This window comes from Schistocerca gregaria, chromosome 9, assembly GCF_023897955.1.
Source record: "Schistocerca gregaria isolate iqSchGreg1 chromosome 9, iqSchGreg1.2, whole genome shotgun sequence".
NCBI lineage: Eukaryota > Metazoa > Arthropoda > Insecta > Orthoptera > Acrididae > Schistocerca > Schistocerca gregaria.
This window is the reverse complement of record NC_064928.1, coordinates 67,964,435-67,984,145: the sequence shown is the minus strand read 5'-3', so window position 1 is coordinate 67,984,145 and position 19,711 is coordinate 67,964,435. Positions and strand designations below refer to the sequence as shown.

Sequence of the window (19,711 nt, the reverse complement as noted above, 5' to 3'; positions counted from 1 at the left end):
CAGATTCAAAAAGGGTGTTTTAGCTGTTCGAGCTATATGTGGTGTAAGTTCGAGAACCTCTTATCGACCCCTATTCAAGAACCTGGGAATTCTGACATTGCTCTCACAGTATATATTTTCTTTAATGTCGTTTGTTGTTAGCAATATTAGCCTATTCCCAAGGGTCAGCAGTTTTCACTCAGTTAATACTAGGCAGAAATCAAATCTGCATGTGGAATTCACTTCCTTGACTCTTGTGCAGAAAGGAATGTAATATTCTGCTGCATCCATTTTCAATAAGCTACCACAAGAACTCAAAAATCTTAGCAGTAGCCCAAAGTCTTTTAAGTCTAAATTGAAGAGTTTCCTCATGGCTAAATCCTTCTATTCTGTAGAGGAGCTCCTGGAAGAGCTAAAAAATTAAGGAAATTCCAGTGTTACGTTGTTGATTTTCTTTATTTAAACCTACGACTTGTCGCCTGAATATGTTTTTTATATTTCATTTTATCTGTTTCTACTATCTTGTTATAATTTCATGTATTGACTCGTTCCATGACCATGGAGATTTCTCCTTAATTTGGTCCCACGGAACAATAAAAAAAATTTAAAAAAAATGTAGAAGCAGACACTGTGGGCAGTGCTGCATGTTGTTACCACCCACCCTGTCACATCTTCCAGTTCTCCTTCGCAGTTAATCACGCACTCTTTCGATATAGCTGGTTCCGTTTGGTTTGTGTGAAGTGATGATGATGATGATGACGTTTATGTTTGGTTTGAGGAGCGGTCAGCTGAACAGTTATTAACGCCCTTAGAAAGTCCCAGTCTTCACACAGCCCAACCTCGCCATGTTCAGGAATGATGATGCGGATAACACGCAGTCTCCGGGCAGAGAAAATCCCCAACCCGGCCGGGAATCGATTTTGGGTCCTGTGATCCAGACGCAGAAACACTAGACACTAGAACACTAGCTGCGGATTTGCGTCAATGCGCTGGTACACGAATCTTTCATTATTTAGTATGGCTGTTAGTGACAGAAAAATTTCTATACGTCTTCAAATTATGTGTAGAGTAAGTCGCTTAATGCCCTCATTCCCAAATGCTGGATCGATACAGTGTCGGTAATTCGCGCGCCTTGGGCAACGCACATCGAGACATTAACACACTTTCTAATTTCGATACTCCATTAAGGAAATATTTCACCTGTTAATAGGTATGAGAGCATTTTAAATTTTTAAATTTGGCCAGTTGTTATGTGAAATATTTATTTATTTATTTATTTATTTAACCTGATCAGATTAGGGCCATCAGGCCCTCTCTTACATCGGACCAGTGTTCCACACACGCAGCATTTTACACATCAGAGTTACATCATGACCATAGTTTAAATGAGAATATAGCTTACTCTAGTGACAATATGAATAAAGAGTAGTGACTAAGACCTAATAAAGTAAATGCGGCAGTATTTTTACAACAGGTGCTATACATACAGATTCTCATAAAAGCAATAATAATAACAGTAAAAAAAATCAAATAATAGTGACAAACATGAGAAGGATTGGCAATAGTAATGAAGGTTTGTGCACATGTACATAATATCTTGATGTGTAAAGTAGATGTTTACTAGTATAGCGAGTTTTGGGGGAGGAAGACTTAAGGAGGGGGAAAGAGGGAAGTAATGAGGTGAAGTGCATTCGTGTACAAAGGAAAGCATTACTGTTGCTTAAGTAGATACGTCATTAACTGTTTTTTGAAGCTGGACATGTTTTTAAGTTCTCTAACATAACGAGGGAGGTTATTCCAGAGTCGGGTTCCCGCTACGGTAAAGGACTTGGAGAAGGTGACTGAGCGATGCAGTGGAGCGGAGAGGATTTTATTATAATGGGGGCGTGTGTTTCTGTCATGTTGTTCCGACATGAGCGTTAGGGACGAGGAGAGATATGAGGGACAGTTTACATTTATAAGGCAGCAGATGAGACAGAGTGTATGGAAATCTCTGCGTTTGTCTGCACGCAGCCAGGAATACTGAAAATTTATTATTTTGTTGCCCCTGCAACTCTTACATCTCCAACCTAAAACTGTGACTGGCGGGCTTTTAGCCGTTTAATAACGCAGATTTCAGCATTACAGTAACTTATAGCGGGTAGGTTCCCTAGTGTGAAGGAGGACCTGATGGCTAATCGGATAATCTGCAGCTCGCAGAAATGGCAGCTCGAGCGGTCTGTAGAGTTACCTTAGCACTCGCTTACGCAAACAGCCTAGACAGTTTTAAACGGCTAGCCTGTTAGGGCGGTGATATGAAATCATGCAAACCACGACAGTATGGCCTTTCCTTGCAGGGGAATGAATTTTTAAATAGCACCCAGCAGGACCACTCATCTCACATCGTTTTTATCATTTTTCTGGAACATCCAACATTTTGCGTTGGGTAATCAGTCTCCACAATGCTGAATCTCGTCGCTGGCGAAAATATTGTGGGTGCGTCAACAAAAATCTAGCGTACTTCCACCTGCGCCAAAATGTTAATACACTATTGGCAATTAAAATTGCTACACCACGAAGATGACGTGCTACAGACACGAAATTAAACCGACAGGAAGAAGGTGCTGTGATATGCAAATGATTAGCTTTTCAAAGCATTCACACAAGGGTGGCGCCGATGGTGACACCTACAACGTGCTGACATGAGAAAAGTTTCCAACCCATTTCTCATACACAAACAGCAGTTGACCGGCGTTGCCTGGTGAAACCTTGTTGTGATGCCTCGTGTAAGGAGGAGAAATGTCTACCATCACGTTTCCGACTTTGATAAATGTCGGATTGTAGCCTATCGCGATTGCGGTTTATCGTATCGCGTTGGTCGAGATCCAATGACTGTTAGCACAATATGGAATCGGTGGGCTCAGGAAGGTAATACGGAACGCCGTCCTGGATCCCAACGGCCTCGTATCACTATCAGTCGAGATGACAGGCATCTTATCCGCATTGATGTAACGTATCGTGCAGCGACGTCTCGATCCCTGAGTCAACAGATGGGGACGTTTGCAAGACAACAACCATCTGCACCAACAGTTCGACGACGTTTGCAGCAGCATTGACTATCAGGTCGGAGGCCGTGGCAGTGGTTACCCTAGACGCTGCACCACAGACAGGAGCGCCTGCGATGGTGTACTAAACGACGAACCTGGGTCACGAATGGCAAAACGTCATTTTTTCGGATGAATCCAGTTTCTGTTTAGAGCATCATGATGGTCCCATCCGTGTTTGGCGATTAGCAGTGATCGCATATTGGAAACGTGTATTCGTCATCGCCATACTGGTGTATCACGTGGCTTGATGGTATGGGGTGCCAATGGTTAGACGTCTCGGTCACCTCTTGCTCGCACTGACGGCACTTTGAAAAGTGGACGTTACAATTCAGGTGTTCTAGGACCCGTGGCTCTACCCTTCATTCGATGACTGCGAAACCCTACATTTTAGCAGGATAATGGACGACCGCATGTTGCAGTTCCTGTACGGGCCTTTCTGGATACAGAAAATGTTTGACTGCTGCCCAGGGCAGCCCATTCTCCAGATCTCTCACCAACTGAAAACGTCTGGTCAATGATGGCGAGCAATTGGCTCGTTACTATACGCCAGTCACTACTCTTGATGAACTGTGTATCGTGGTGAAGTTGTATAGGCAGCTGTACCTGTACACGCCTTTCAAGCTCTGTTTGACTCAATGCCCAGGCGTATCAACGCCGGTATTACGGCCAGAGGTGGTTGTTCTGGGTACTGATTTCTCAGGATCTATGCACACAAATTGCGTGAAAATGTAATCACATGTCAGTTTTAGTATAATATATTTGTCCAAAGAATATACGTTTATCATTTGCATTTCTTCTTGGTGTAGCAATTTTAATGGCCCCTACTGTGTGGGGAACATGTGGAAACACAGAACCTCTAGAATAGTCATCAGCTTGAAGCTGTAGTTGCTCTTTTATGAAATCATCTAAAGATTCCGTTTCATAGTGTCCGAGAAGCATCATCTTATGTCAAAGAGTTGCACGATATCTTATCCTATTCATAGATTTCACACTTCTTCGACAACTTAAAGTACTGGTAGTCTACAAGAACCGTTAACATTTTGTGCACAAGTATATCTAATAGTTTGTTGTCAGGAAGAAAAAACTCTGGCACGCTTAACAACAAAAAGATTAAGTAGTGTTATCTTGAGACAACCAGAGACCGATGAATAGCATTTACATAAATGTATTAAAGGTGCCTCTTACGAACATCACCCAGTGTGGATGAAGCTGAGTCGAATGCAAATCTCACGTTTTCAAAAGAGCGTAAAAACGTGCCAGTAAAAATGTGCCAGATTTTCCCACAGAAAACTACATTGAAACCATTAATACATAATATAAAAAATCGATAGTAGCCTGATACGAAGAAATAACGTTCCTAACTGTGGTCACTAAGTGGCAGCATCGACCATTGCACAAACAAAATCACGAAAACCGTAAAAACATAAGAAAAAAGCAAAAACTGATGCCATTGAAATGGGGATAGGAAATACTTTCTATATGTTCTAATTATTCACACTTTTTTCTGTAGCCATTTCGTCTTAGCTTCATTACATTTCACTGTGGTTAACAAAAATATAACCAACGTTTTCACGTTGCCTGAATGATTTTGTCCGACCTGCCTCCCCAGCGGTTACGTAATAGCTGCGTAACACACGCAACCGTTCACGAACCACCATAAAGATGTTTCCTGAAGCATTTCATAGTGCTGCGGAAGTGTAAGGGAAACCGGCCGAAACGCAACGCTCCGCTGTGTGGCCACTAGGCCGACCACATAACCTGCAGTCTGGTCACGGCTGAGGAAAAGCGGTCCTCAGTTCGCGTTACAGCTACGCGAAAACGCTTTACGTAACACTGCTTCCAATCCGAAATTATATATGCCGTTCCCCACAGAAGCGTTATAGGTGCTCTGCTGTATAAAGAAATTAGGATGCTACCTCAGAAGCCCTGTCTGTTTGTAGATGCGGCGTCGTTTACCGCCTATGGAAGTCATCAGAAGATGAAAATGAATAACCAAATGATTCGGAAAGGATATCGCTGTTGTTGTTGTGGTCTTCAGTCCAGAGACTAGTTTGATGCAGCTCTCCATGCTACTCTGCAAGCTTCTTCATCTCCCATTACTTACTGCAACCTACATCCTTCTGAATGTGTTTTGTGTATTCATCTCTTGGACTCCCTCTACGATTTTTACCCTCCACGCTGCCCTCCAGTACTAAATTGGTGATCCCTTGATGCCTCAGAACATGTCCTACCAACCGATCCCTTCTTCTAGTCAAGTTGTCCCACAAATTACTCTTCTCCCCAATTCTATTCAATACATCCTCATTAGTTATGTGGTCTACCCATCTAATCTCCAGCATTCTTCTGTAGCACCACATTTCGAAAGCTACTGTTCTCTTCTTCTCTAAACTATTTAACGTTCATCTTTCACTTTCGTACATGGCTACACCCCACACAAATACTTTCAGAAACGGCTTCCTGACATTTAAATCTATATTCCATGTTAACAAATTTCTCCTCTTCAGAAACGCTTTCCTTGCCGTTGCCAGTCTACATTTTGTATCCTCTCTATTTTGACCATCATCAGTTATTTTGCTCCCCAAATTGAAAAACTCATTTACTACTTTAAGTGTCTCATTTCTTAGTCTGATTCCCTCAGCATCACCCAATTTAGTGCGACTACATTCCATTATCCTCGTATTTGCTTTTGTTGATGTTCATCTTATATCCGCCTTTCAAGACACTGTCCATTTCGTTCAACTGCTCTTCCATGTCCTTTACTGTCTCTGACAAAATTGTGATGTCATCGGCGAATATCAAAGTTTTTTTTTTCTCCATGTACTTTCCTACTCTGAATTTTTCTTCTGTTTCCTTTACTGCTGGTAATAATATCGGGGAGAGGCTACAGCCCTGTCTCACTCCCTTCCCAACCACTGCTTCCCTTTCATGCCCCTCGACTCTTACAATTGCCATCTGGTTTCTGTACAAACTGTAAATACTCTTTCGCTCCCTGGATTTGACCCCTGCCACCTTCAGAATTTGTAAGAGAGTATTCCAGTCAACATTGTCCATAGTTTTCTCGAAGACTACAAATGCTTTTAAATTAAGTCGCAGGGCTAGTATTGCCTCACGTATTCCAACATTTCTACTGAATCCAAACTGATCTTCCCCAAGGTCGCCTTCTACTAGTTTTCCCATTCGTCTGAAAGAATTCTTCTTAATATTTTGCAGCCGTGACTTATTAAACTAATAGTTCGGTAATTTTCACATCTGTCAACACCTGCTTTCTTTGGGATATCGCTATGGTGTTGAATGTGGGAAGGATCCTTAAATATCATGACTACTAAAAAAATTCGTTAAATTTAGTTCATACGATAAATTACACAAATTTAAAGGTTGTCAGTTCAAGGGGATTACAATTACGAACTGGGAGCTGTTGAGGATAAGTGAAACAAAGACTCCGTTTCAATGGCAGAACACATACAAGACGAAATGGATATACTCTGGTGAGCCAAAATATTATGACTACCTGTGTCATACATTGCTGTTCGTCTTTGTAACGAAATACGTCACTGATTCTGCGTATCCGGGATCCGACACTTTGTTGGTAGGTTTATGGTGGCATGTGGCATTAGATGCCTACCCACAGTTCATGTAATTCGCGTAAAGAACGAAGCGATCAACTGAGTTCACTAGAATGCTCCTGAAACCACTGTAGCACAGTTCTGGCAGTTCGGGGAAGACATAAAGCGTGATGGGATGCAGGTAGTTTGCAGCTGCCAGCGTGTCTTCGATTACCACCACACGCCTCGTGTCAGCACAGGAGAATGTCTGCTTAGCATAACACTGCTCCCACCACCCTGAGGCCGTGGCCCCTAGCACGTTCCGAGCCGCCGTACACATCGATATCGGCGTTTGTGGAGACGACCAGCGACCTTGTGTAGCAAAGATGTAATTCACGCGGAGAGCTGACGTTTCCACTGATTGACGGTCGAATACCGGTGGTCCCATGCCCACTGAAATCATAATTGATGATGTCTTTGGACCAACATGTGCACACGTCTGCTGCGGAGCTCCGTGTTCAACAAAGTACGATGAACGCTCTGCTTCGAAACAATTGGGCGTGCACCAGCATTGTGCAGAGATGCCACAGACACCATATATCTTACTTTGCAGAGCAGAAAATCCTGTGAACCTCACGTTCAGAGAAGACTCGTGGACGTCCAACTATTTAGCACCTAGTTGTAGTTTCACTGTCCTTCTAGCTCCTTCCGTAGATGCTCACGACAGTAGCACGTGGATATTCGCCCAGCTTCGCCGTTTTCCAGATACTCGTTCATAGGCTCTGCGTAATAATAATTTTACCTTTGCTAGGGAAGCGTATCTCAATAGATTTCTCCATTTGCAGCCCGTATCTTCTCTAGGGTGATCCCAGCAGCGCGGGGTAGCCGTGCGGTCTCAGACGTCTTGTCACGGTTCGCACGGCTGCCCCGTCGGAGGTTCGAGTCCTCCCTCGAGCATGGGTGTGTGCGGTGTCCTTAGCGTAAGTTAGTTTAAGTTAGATTAAATAGATCGTAGGCCTACGGACCGATGACCTCAGCAGTTTGGTCCCATAGTCCTTACGACAAATTCCCAACTTTTGATCCTGCGCCACGTGCCCCAACGCGATCAGGACCATCTAACGCGGCGGTGGACAGTGGTCATAATGTTTTGGCTCATCAAAGTACTGAAAAGACTACCTATACTGCACTCGTACGTCCCCTTCTGGAGTATTTCTGCACGGTGTGTGATCCTTACCATGTAGGGCTGACATGGGAGACACTGTCACGGATATGACGAGCGAGTACAGGCTAGCAGTCATTAAAATAAAGGTGTTTTTCGTTGTGGTGAGAGATTTTCAGGAAATTTCAATCTCCAGCTTTCGCCTCCGAACGCGTGAAAATGTTTTATGGTTCAAATGGCTTTGAACACTAAGAGACTTAACATCTGAGGTGATCAGTCCACTAGAACTTAGAACTACTTAAACCTAACCTAAGGACATCACACACGTCCACGCCCGAAGCAGGATTCGAACCTGAGACCGTTGCAGTCGCGAGGTTCTGGTCTGAAGCGCCTAGAACCGCTCCGTCACAGCGGCGGTTCAAAATGTTTTGTTGACTCCTACCTACATGTTATACAATCTGTATATTGAGCAAGCAGTAAAGGAAACAAAAGAAAAATTCGGAGTAGGAATTAAAATCCATGGAGAAGAAATAACAACTTTGAGGCTCGCCGATGACATTGTAATTCTGTCAAAGACAGCAAAGGACTTGGAAGAGCAGTTGAACGGAATCGACAGTGTCTTGAAAGCAGGATATAACATGAACATCAACAAAAGCAAAACGAGGATAATGGAATGTAATCGAATAAAGTCGGGTGATGCATAGAAAATGAGACACTGAAAGTAGTAAAGGAGTTTTGCTATTTGGGGAGCAAAATAACTGATGATGGTCGAAATAGAGAGGATATAAAATGTAGACTGGCAATGGCAAGGAAAGCGTTTCTGAAGAAGAGAAATTTGTTAACATCGAGTATAGGTTTAAATGTCAGGAAGTCGTTTCTGAAAGTATTTGTATGGAGTGTAGCCATGTATGGAAGTGAAACATGGACGATAACTAGTCTGGACAAGAAGAGAATAGAAGCTGTCGAAATGTGGTGCTACAGAAGAATGCTGAAGATTATATGGGTGGATCACATAACTAATGAGGAGAAGAGGAGTTTGTGGCACAACGTGACTAGAAGTACATGTTCTGAGGCATAAAGGCATCACAAATTTAGCATTGGAGGGCAGTGTGGAGGGTAAAAATCGTAGAGGGAGATCAAGAGATGAATACACTAAGCAGATCCAGAAGGATGTAGGTTGCAGTAGGTACTGGGAGATAAAGAAACTTGCACAGGATAGATTAGCATGGGGAGCTGCATCAGACCGGTCTCAGGACTGAAGACTATAATAACAGCAGCAACAACAACCTACATAGGGGGAAAACACCATCGTGATAAAATAAATTCAGAACTAACACGGAAAGAGTTGGGTGTTCTTTTTTCCCACGTGCTATTGCAGAGTGGAACGGTACAGAGATGGTATGAAAGTGGTTCTCAGAACACTCTGTCAAACAAATAGGTGTGAACTGCAGACAAGTCATGTTGTTGTTGTTGTGGTCTTCAGTCCTGAGACTGGTTTGATGCAGCTCTCCATGCTACTCTATCCTGTGCAAGCTTCTTCATCTCCCAGTACCTACTGCAACCTACATCCTTCTGAATCTGCTTAGTGTACTCATCTCTCGGTCTCCCTCTACGATTTTTACCCTCCACACTGCCCTCCAATGCTAAATTTGTGATCCCTTGATGCCTCAAAACATGTCCTACCAACCGATCGCTTCTTCTAGTCAAGTTGTGCCACAAACTTCTCTTCTCCCCAATCCTATTCAATACCTCCTCATTAGTTACGTGATCTATCCACCTTATCTTCAGTATTCTTCTGTAGCACCACATTTCGAAAGCTTCTATTCTCTTCTTGTCCAAACTAGTTATCGTCCATGTTTCACTTCCATACATGGCTACACTCCAAACAAATATTTTCAGAAATGACTTCCTGACACTTAAATCTATATTCGATGTTAACAAATTTCTCTTCTTCAGAAACGCTTTCCTTGCCATTGCCAGTCTACATTTTATATCCTCTCTACTTCGACCATCATCAGTTATTTTGCTCCCCAAATAGCAAAACTCCTTTACTACTTTAAGTGTCTCATTTCCTAATCTAATTCCCTCAGCATCACCCGATTTAATTGGACTACATTCCATTATCCTCGTTTTGCTTTTGTTAATGTTCATCTTATATCCTCCTTTCAAGACACTGTCCATTCCGTTCAACTGCTCTTCCAAGTCCTTTGCCGTCTGTGACAGAATTAGAATGTCATCGGCGAACCTCAAAGTTTTTACTTCGTCTCCATGAATTTTAATACCTACTCCAAATTTTTCTTTTGTTTCCTTTACTGCTTGCTCAATATACAGATTGAATAACATCGGGGAGAGGCTACAACCCTGTCTCACTCCTTTCCCAACCACTGCTTCCCTTTCATTCCCCTCGACTCTTATGACTGCCATCTGGTTTCTGTACAAACTGTAAATAGCCTTTCGCTCCCTGTACTTTACCCCTGCCACCTTTAGAATTTGAAAAAGAGTATTCCAGTCAACGTTGTCAAAAGCTTTCTCTAAGTCTACAAATGCTAGAAACGTAGGTTTGCCTTTTCTTAATCTTTCTTCTAAGATAAGTCGTAAGGTCAGTATTGCCTCACGTGTTCCAACATTTCGACGGAATCCAAACTGATCCTCCCCGAGGTCCGCATCTATCAGTTTTTCCATTCGTCTGTAAAGAATTCGCGTTAGTATTTTGCAGCTGTGACTTATTAAACTGATAGTTCGGTAATTTTCACATCTGTCAGCACCTGCTTTCTTTGGGATTGGAATTATTATATTCTTCTTGAAGTCTGAGGGTATTTGGCCTGTCTCATACATCTTGCTCACCAGCTGGTAGAGTTTTGTCATGACTGGCTCTCCCAAGGCCGTCAGTAGTTCTAATGGAATGTTGTCTACTCCGGGGGCCTTGTTCCGACTCAGGTCTTTCAGTGCTCTGTCAAACTCTTCACGCAATATCGTATCACCCATTTCGTCTTCATCTACATCCTCTTCCATTTCCATAATATTGTCCTCAAGTACATCACCCTTGTATAAACCTTCTATATACTCCTTCCACCTTTCTGCCTTCCCTTCTTTGCTTAGAACTGGGTTGCCATCTGAGCTCTTGATATTCATACACGTGGTTCTCTTCTCTCCAAAGGTCTCTTTAATTTTCCTGTAGGCAGTATCTATCTTACCCCTAGTGAGATAAGCCTCTACATCCTTACATTTATCCTCTAGCCATCCCTGTTTAGCCATTTTGCACTTCCTCTCGATCTCATTTTTGAGACGTTTGTATTCCTTTTTGCCTGCTTCATTTACTGCATTTTTATATTTTCTCCTTTCATCAATTAAATTCAATATTTCTTCTGTTACCCAAGGATTTCTAGCTGCCCTCGTCTTTTTACCTACTTTATCCTCTGCTGCCTTCACTACTTCATCCCTCAGAGCTACCCATTCTTCTTCTACTGTATTTCTTTCCCCTATTCCTGTCAATTGTTCCCTTATGCTCTCCCTGAAACTCTGTACAACCTCTGGTTCTTTCAGTTTATCCAGGTCCCATCTCCTTAATTTCCCACATTTTTGCAGTTTCTTCAGTTTTAATCTACAGGTCATAACCAATAGATTATGGTCAGAGTCCACATCTGCCCCTGGAAATGTCTTACAATTTAAAACCTGGTTTCTAAATCTCTGTCTTACCATTATATAACCTATCTGATACCTTTTAGTATCTCCAGAGTTCTTCCACGTATACAACCTTCTTTCATGATTCTTAAACCAAGTGTTACCTATGACTAAGTTGTGCTCTGTACAAAATTCTACTAGGCGGCTTCCTCTTTCATTTCTTAGCCCCAATCCATATTCACCTACTATGTTTCCTTCTCTCCCTTTTCCTACACTCGAATTCCAGTCACCCATTACTATTAAATTTTCGTCTCCCTTCACTATCTGAATAATTTCTTTTATTTCATCGTACATTTCTTCAATTTCTTCGTCATCTGCAGAGCTAGTTGGCATATAAACTTGTACTACTGTAGTAGGTGTGGGCTTCGTATCTATCTTGGCCACAATAATGCGTTCACTATGCTGTTTGTAGTAGCTTACCCGCATTCCTATTTTCCTATTCATTATTAAACCTACTCCTGCATTACCCCTATTTGATTTTGTGTTTATAACCCTGTAATCACCTGACCAGAAGTCTTGTTCCTCCTGCCACCGAACTTCACTAATTCCCACTATATCTAACTTTAACCTATCCATTTCCCTTTTTAAATTTTCTAACCTACCTGCCCGATTAAGGGATCTGACATTGCACGCTCCGATCCGTAGAACGCCAGTTTTCTTTCTCCTGATAACGACATTCTCCTGAGTAGTCCCCGCCCGGAGATCCGAATGGGGGACTATTTTACCTCCGGAATATTTTACCCAAGAGGATGCCATCATCATTTAATCATACAGTAAAGCTGCATGTCCTCGGGAAAAATTACGGCTGTAGTTTCCCCTTGCTTTCAGCCGTTCGCAGTACCAGCACAGCAACGCCGTTTTGGTTAATGTTGCAAGGCCAGATCAGTCAATCATCCAGACTGTTGCCCCTGCAACTACTGAAAAGGCTGCTGCCCCTCTTCAGGAACCACACGTTTGTCTGGCCTCTCAACAGATACCCCTCCGTTGTGGTTGCACCTACGGTACGGCCATCTGTATCGCTGAGGCACGCAAGCCTCCCCACCAACGGCAAGGTCCATGGTTCCTGGGGGGGGGGACAAGTCATGTAGATGTTGTTATTATGAAGTCACTTACCACACAGTTTAGCAGAAGGCGAGAATGGCCAGGTGAAGACGCAATGGTCTCTCAGGCTTTCTCTGATTAGCTAGTATTGTCACTTCCCTCTCATATTGTCTCGACAATGTTCATTTCTTTTTTTCTGAGTCGTTAATCTTCTGACTAGTCCGCCACGAACTCCTCTCTGGTGCCAGCCTCTTCATCTCAGAGTATCACTTGCACCCTATCTCGTAACTTATTTCTTGGCTGTCTTCTAACCTCTTTCTTCCTCTATAGTTTTTATCCTCTACAGTATGTCTCCAGTAACATGAACATCGCTTGCTGATGTCTTAACACATGTTCTATCTTCCTGTCCCTTCTTATTTTCAGCATTTTCCACATACTCTTTTCTTCTCCGAGTATCCGGAGAACCTCCTAATTTACCTCATCAGTCCAGCTGATTTCCCACAATCTTCTGTTGCACCACATCTCGAATATTTCGACTCTCTTTTTTTTCTTACTCTAATTAAGGCCTGTATTTGATATTGTTAGACTTATCTTGGCCACACTGCACTTTTTGCCGGTGCCAGTCTGCATTTTGTGCCCTCCTTGCTCCGTCCATCATGGGTTATTTTACTGCCAAATTAGCAGAATTCCTCAGCTTCGTCTACTACCTGATCCCTAATTCTCATGTTAAATTTCTCGCTGTACTCTATTCTGCCAATTTCGTCTTTCTTCAGTTTACTCTCAATCATTATTCTGTACTCATTAGACCGTTCATTTCAGTAAACAGGACATATAATTCCTCATTCGTTTCACTGAGGGCAGAAATGCCGTCAGTGAATCTTGTCACTGACATCCTTTCACCCTGCATTTTAATCTCGCTCATGAACCTATTCTTTATTTCCGTCATTGCTTCTTCGCTGTACAGATTGAACAGTAGAGGTGAAAGACAGCATTCCTTTTCTATAACCTTCTTAAGACGAGCATTTCGTTCCATTTTTATCACATACTCTTGGTTCTTGTATACAAGACAAAGAAAAATTCACGCACTCGGACTTCGAGATTGCTCACATACTAGGTGTACAAAAATGTCTCACAGAATTTCGTCCTGCATATAATTCAGGCAGTGAATGGACGTTCCATATTGGCATTTTGGCAGCAGTGCAACCACATGCGCGGTAACTGCTGCAGTGTATAGCGTTTTGTGTTAGCATGCGGGAGGGCGAGGGTTCGATTCTACGTCTCACTTCCTAATCTGATACCCTCAGCATCAACCGACTTAATTACAATCTCATCGGCGAGCCTCAAAGTTGTTATTTCTTCTCCATGGATTTTAATTCCTACTCCGAATTTTTCTTTTGTTTCCTTTAGTGCTTGCTCAATATACAGATTGTACAACATGTAGGTAGGAGTCAGAATAAGTAAAGAGAGAACTGTCTGAGTACGTTTAGTTTTGCTCAGCTGTTTGAAAATCAAATAACGTAAGAGGTTTATCAGCACAGTAATTCATTAATTTTCTAAGGGGACCTTTCAACATTGTCAGTTTTGTGCTGTCTGAGGCTTTCCCGGCGCTGCATCTGCTTGATAGGTTCCACATACTGGGATTCCATCATCAAAGAAGCGGTCGAAATGCGTATAAACAGAGACACGGGGTTTCACCTGAACAAAGCCTGGGAGCGAGCCTTGGCGGCCTAAGGAATCGCCAGCCGCAGAGTGGCAACCGCACCGAATTACGCCGGATAATATTGTAGAAACCGCACAATATTTCAGCGAGACAACTGCCCGCCATCTTCAGGTGCTACTGTCGCGTCGCTGAGAAGCTCGCTTCCTTCTTTCCTGCAACATCTGAACTCCGTGCATCCAAGCATCTGCTTCACCATGGAGGTAGAGAAAGATGGTGAGCTCCCGTTTCTGGATGTTTTGGTTCGTAGAAAAGGAGACGGCTCCTTGGGTCACAGTGTGTTCCGGAAGCCTACGCACACAGACTTGTATTTACAAGCTACAAGCTGTCATCATCCCTCACAGCGCAGCGGTGTATTACCGACGCTAGTGCATCGGGCTAGAGCCATCTCAGATCAGGGTAGCTTATCGGCAGAGCTTAGCTCTGTGTTTGCCCAGAACGGGTGCTCCGAGAAGCAGATCCGGAACGCATTTCGACCAGCACGCTCCAAACCTCAAGAACAGCCTGAAGAAGCAGAGAACACCAGGGGGTTTGTTTTTCTATCGCATGTCGGTGGCGTGTCTTTTAAGATGGGCAGAATTTTCAAGAAGTACCGGATTAAATGTGTTTTCCGGCCTCCAGCACGAGTGCAATCAATGCTGGGCTCTGTTAAAGACAACCTCGGCCTGAGAAGACCAGGAATATATAAAATCCTTTGCCAATGCGGGAAGTCTTATACTGGCCAGACGTGTCGTACGATCAAAGACAGATGCGACGAACATAAACGTCACACGAGGTTGGGTCAGCCAGAGAAATCTGCGGTTGCTGAACACTGCCTTGACAAGGGACACGGCATGAATTACGAAGAAACCAAGATCCTCTCTCATGCTTCCACATACTGGGATTCCATCATCAAAGAAGCGGTCGAAATGCGTATAACCAGAGACACGGGGTTTCACCTGAGCAAAGCCTGGGAGCGAGCCTTGGCGGCACTAAGGAATCGTCAGCCGCAGAGTGGCAACCGCACCGAATTAACGCAGATGGGAACCTCAGCGCAGATGCTTGAATCGCGCGCCAACACCACGCGCGCGCGAACGGAGTCCGTCGCTGCCGGCCGCATTTCCCGCGCCGCGGCGCGCTTTCGCAGACCGCGACCCGTCCTCCAGCAGAGGGCTCTTGTATTCGACGCTATCTACGATTGGTCTTCGGCGCCTGCGCTGTTGTAGAAAGCCAGCATATAAATTGGCGAGCTTCTCAGCGACGCAACAGTACCATCTGAAGATGGCGGGCAGTTGTCTCGCTGAAATATTTTACGGTTTCTACAATATTATCCGGCGTAATTCCCGTGAACCTATCAAGCATTGTCAGTTTTCTCTTCTTGGTTGTGCATAAGTAGGCGTTCTGTTTCAATACGGGAATGGACAACCAATGGATATAATCACATCCATTAAATAATCTGGAGCGTGTGCGCAGATCGACTGCATAAAATTAATCGTAGTAAAGCCAGCTGCCAGACAAATTCACTGCAAGAGTGCTCAGCTAGTACAGTCGTAAATGAGAGACTGGTTTGCTTTTGCAGGTGCATGACGTCGTCATCAAGCCGACGGGCTCGGTGCTTTGATCAGCTGAGGCCTCCAGACTGGAGTAGCCAATGGGCGACGGGACCGCGGCTGGAGTCTTGGAAGGCCACGCCCCGCCTGGCCTGGACACGAGTTCGTGCCTCCGGACGGTCTCTCGTCTTCTGCTGCGCTCCTAGTAGCAGAGTGCCATTGTTTTTCATGTTTTCCTGTGACTTCTCCGTAAATCTTTTCCCCCTCGTAGTTTGTCTTACCCACATATTGAAACACAGCCACTTTGGATTACTTCACTATTTCGTGCTAAAGAGTAATAATGGCAACGTGTTTTTTGCATTTAAATTGGTTACTGTGAGCAGAGAGAAGATGTAACGAGATTTTTTGGGTATCAAATAACCTGTATAGAATTTATTGAATGTTCAGGGAACATCATTTCTGATAATATACACTTGAGCTTTCGACAGTTCTCATTGACATCATCATCAGGGGAAAACCGATGTCATCCTCATCTAGCAGAAGCAACACTGGGCATTGGGGCCTGCGAATTCCGACAATTTTAAAAAATCTAGTAGTTTCGATTTGTGTAGCTACAGTTTGTGTAGACTGTAAATGAGTGTCACGTTAATGAATGGAATTTGTGGTTTATTAGCCTTATTATGGGGAGAAGAATTTGTTTTAGAATAAAATATAATGGACTTTTGTCGGATGATGTGGTAAACTGATGATTGTCGCTAGTGTAATGTCAGTGTTGAAAGTATAGTGAAAAGTATCTGTTAGAATCCGAAATATCTAATTTTGTATGATTTTCACTCGTTTCAGGTAACTGCATAGGCCACGACACGGGATGGCAGGTCAGATTCTCAGTTGTGGGTCCTTGGGACCTCTGATAATTTGTCACTCTCAAACAGTGGCACTGACCATAAAACACCCCGAAAATCTAATTGACCACACCAGTTATGCGCCATCTTCAAATGAGTTTCTTGTTGTACTACGTGTGAGGTATCTGCCTGAGTCACACCCAGTCAAGACCGCGCGAGTTGGCGGTAAGAGAGCTTGAGTTTGGTGGTTAACATAATTGCTTGGCTCATGTAATTCTTGTCGCGGCAGCGTTTGAATAGTGCAGAGACATCGGCGTACAGGTTTGGTTTCCCCTCCATGATGCCATTTGTGTAGGTACAGTAGTGTTGTAATTCCCAATCTTTGACTTGTTGGATTCCCAGAATTTTACAGGGAAGAAGTTTTTAAAACGTAATATTTTTGTCACAGACTCACATTTCATCCGTAGACATGAGGATGTTGACATGCGGATCGTCTTGAACTCTTGATGCGTGCCTCTCTTCCACAGTGGCCATGCCTTCCCCGTGTCTTCTTTTTATCAGGATATGAGAGCTTCTCTTTAGAATGAGTCCTGCTGTTCCGAGGGCAGTAACCCATCACTGGATTGCACTGAGGGTTGGAGCTCTGCAATTAAAGTGACGACGAAATTTCCTCCTTGTTCCAAATAAAGGCTCAGCATTAAGGACAAAAGTATTGTACGCAGACACGCGATTGTTACCGAAATGGTGGAGAGTGCAAAAGTGAATGACGTTTTCGCGGTGTCCTCCCTGCCATCGGCAAAGAAATATTTACCAATCTATTTTATTTATTTCCTTCTGGTATACATATTTTCTAGCTAACACTAATTAAAAGGACTAACTATAGCAAGGCAACATTTGACGTTCAGTACACATATACTTTAGGGCATTCTTCAGAATGAAATTGTTACATGTATTTATTTAGGCTACTAGATATTTCTGAGAGATGACCACTCGTTTGTGTCAAAGCAGTTAATTCAGTTCGTGAATTAAGTTTAGTATCCACCACACGTTTTATATTTTTATGTCTTCTTGTGCTATAAACCTGGTTATGGCATCTTATGCACTCCTGGTTGAATGTCCAAGAACTGAGACAGTGTAAAGTTGGAGGTAGTAACGAAGTCTAGGGAGCTCTTTTAAAAATTTAAATCTGCCGTTCTCGTAGCACTTGCGCTGAAATCGTATGTGATTTACATCCCGAATTGTCACTTCATCACATACACACTGGGATGTCTGTCGGACGCTGAATCTATGTAAGTGGGCGGGGAAAAATTCACGACTGAGACGAATTCTCACAGGCGATGATGGTAGTAGTGAAAACTGTCAAAAGCTCGGCTCTATTTGAGAATATTTTATCGTTGTAGCGGGTAGGAAAAGGAATTGCAGTGCACTTGGTGTATCGGGTATGTTTGTGAACTTAGTGCGTAAGAGTATATCGACAAATGATTAAAAGTCACTGGGAGAAGTTGGAAAAGTGTTTACATCAAGTATTTACCTATATGACTGCACTGTTAATATGTAAAATTCCCCAAAGAATTTTCTAGAGTGTTCACTGTGACACTGACAAAGGAGACAAAAGTCTAAGCTTAAATTTGTCTATAGTCACTGAGATTTGTTTTTTGATTGTTATTATGATTCTGACTGATACTAATTTTAACTCTTGAACATTAACAGAAGACTGTGACAAATTATATCTACACCTGTACTGTGCGAATTATCTTTAACCTATGTGGCAAAAGGTTGTTTTTATAGGAACATATATTAAGATTTCTTCCTGCTACGTTGCACTGATAGAATTTTGGAAGGATGATAGTCTGTACGAGATCTTTCAAATATAATCTTATATTCACGACCTCTCAGGAATCGGTACCTTTGGGACTGAAGAGCGTTCTTAGACTGCGCTTTAAATGTCTGTTTTTGCACTTCCCTAAGCAGGTTTCCGAGAAATACAGGATTATTCCTAAGTAGCTCACAGGATTCAGAAGATGACTGCGTGAAAACTACGAGACAGAAAGCAGGCAGACATCAGTGGACAAGGCATGTCGCCCAAGTTTTCAGCTCACGGTACAGGTGCTCAGTACAGACCTGTTTCTGTTGCACCAAACGTGAAGACGTGTGTGCAGATCACTGAATCTGCTGCTGCCGCTAAGGCTGCCTGGGAAGCCGCAAAGACAGCAGCCCGTTTCAGAAACCTGCTCAGTGGATTGACTATCTCCAGACATCTACATCTACATTTACATTTATACTCCACGAGCCACCCAACGGTGTGTGGCCGAGGGCACTTTCCTGTACCACTCGCGTATGGTTCGCGGGAAGAATGACTGCCGGAAAGCCTCCGTGCGCGCACGAATCTCTCTAATTTTACATCCGTGATCTCCTCGGGAGGTATAAGCAGGGGGAAGCAATGTATTCGATACCTCATCCAGAAACATACCCTCTCGAAACCTGGACAGCAAGCTCCACCGCGATGCAGAGCGCCTCTCTTGCAGAGTCTGCCACTTGAGTTTGCTCAACATACCCGTAACGCTATCACGGTTACCAAATTACCCTGTGGCGAAACGCGCCGCTCTTCTTTGTACCTTCTCTATCTCCTCCGTCAACCCGATCTGGTACGGATCCCACACAGATGAGCAATACTCAAGTATAGGTCGAACGAGTGTTTTGTAAGCCACCTCCTTTGTTGATGGACTACATTTTCTAAGGACTCTGCCAATGAATCTCAATCTGGCACCCGCCTTACCAACAATTAATTTTATATGATCATTCGACTTCAGATCGTTCCGCACGCATTCTCTCAGATATTTAACAGAAATAACTGCTACCAATGTCTGTTCCGCTATCATATAATCATACAATAAAGGATCCTTCTTTCTATGTATTCGCGATACATTACGTTTGTCTATGTGAAGGGTCAGTTGCCACTCCCTGCACCAAGTGCCTATCCGCTGCAGATCTTCCTGCATTTCGCTGCAATTTTCTAATGTTACAACTTCTCTGTATACTACAGCATCATCCGTGAAAAGCCGCATGGAACTTCCGACACTATCTACTAGGTCATTTATATATATTGTGAAAAACAAGGGTCCCATAAAACTCCCC

General features: G+C 43.3%; 1 protein-coding gene across 1 annotated transcript in view; it reads left to right on the top strand.

Annotated features, from left to right (window-relative positions):
• Positions 1-18,576, top strand: part of LOC126291635 (dehydrogenase/reductase SDR family member 11-like) — a 109,112-nt gene extending 90,536 nt beyond the window's left edge. The window contains exon 6 of the mRNA XM_049985199.1: positions 15,764-18,576. Within this exon, the coding sequence (XP_049841156.1) occupies positions 15,764-15,805 (42 nt within the window). The 3' untranslated portion in view covers positions 15,806-18,576. The remainder of the gene's footprint in view (positions 1-15,763) is intronic.
• Positions 18,577-19,711: the final 1,135 nt, after the last annotated feature.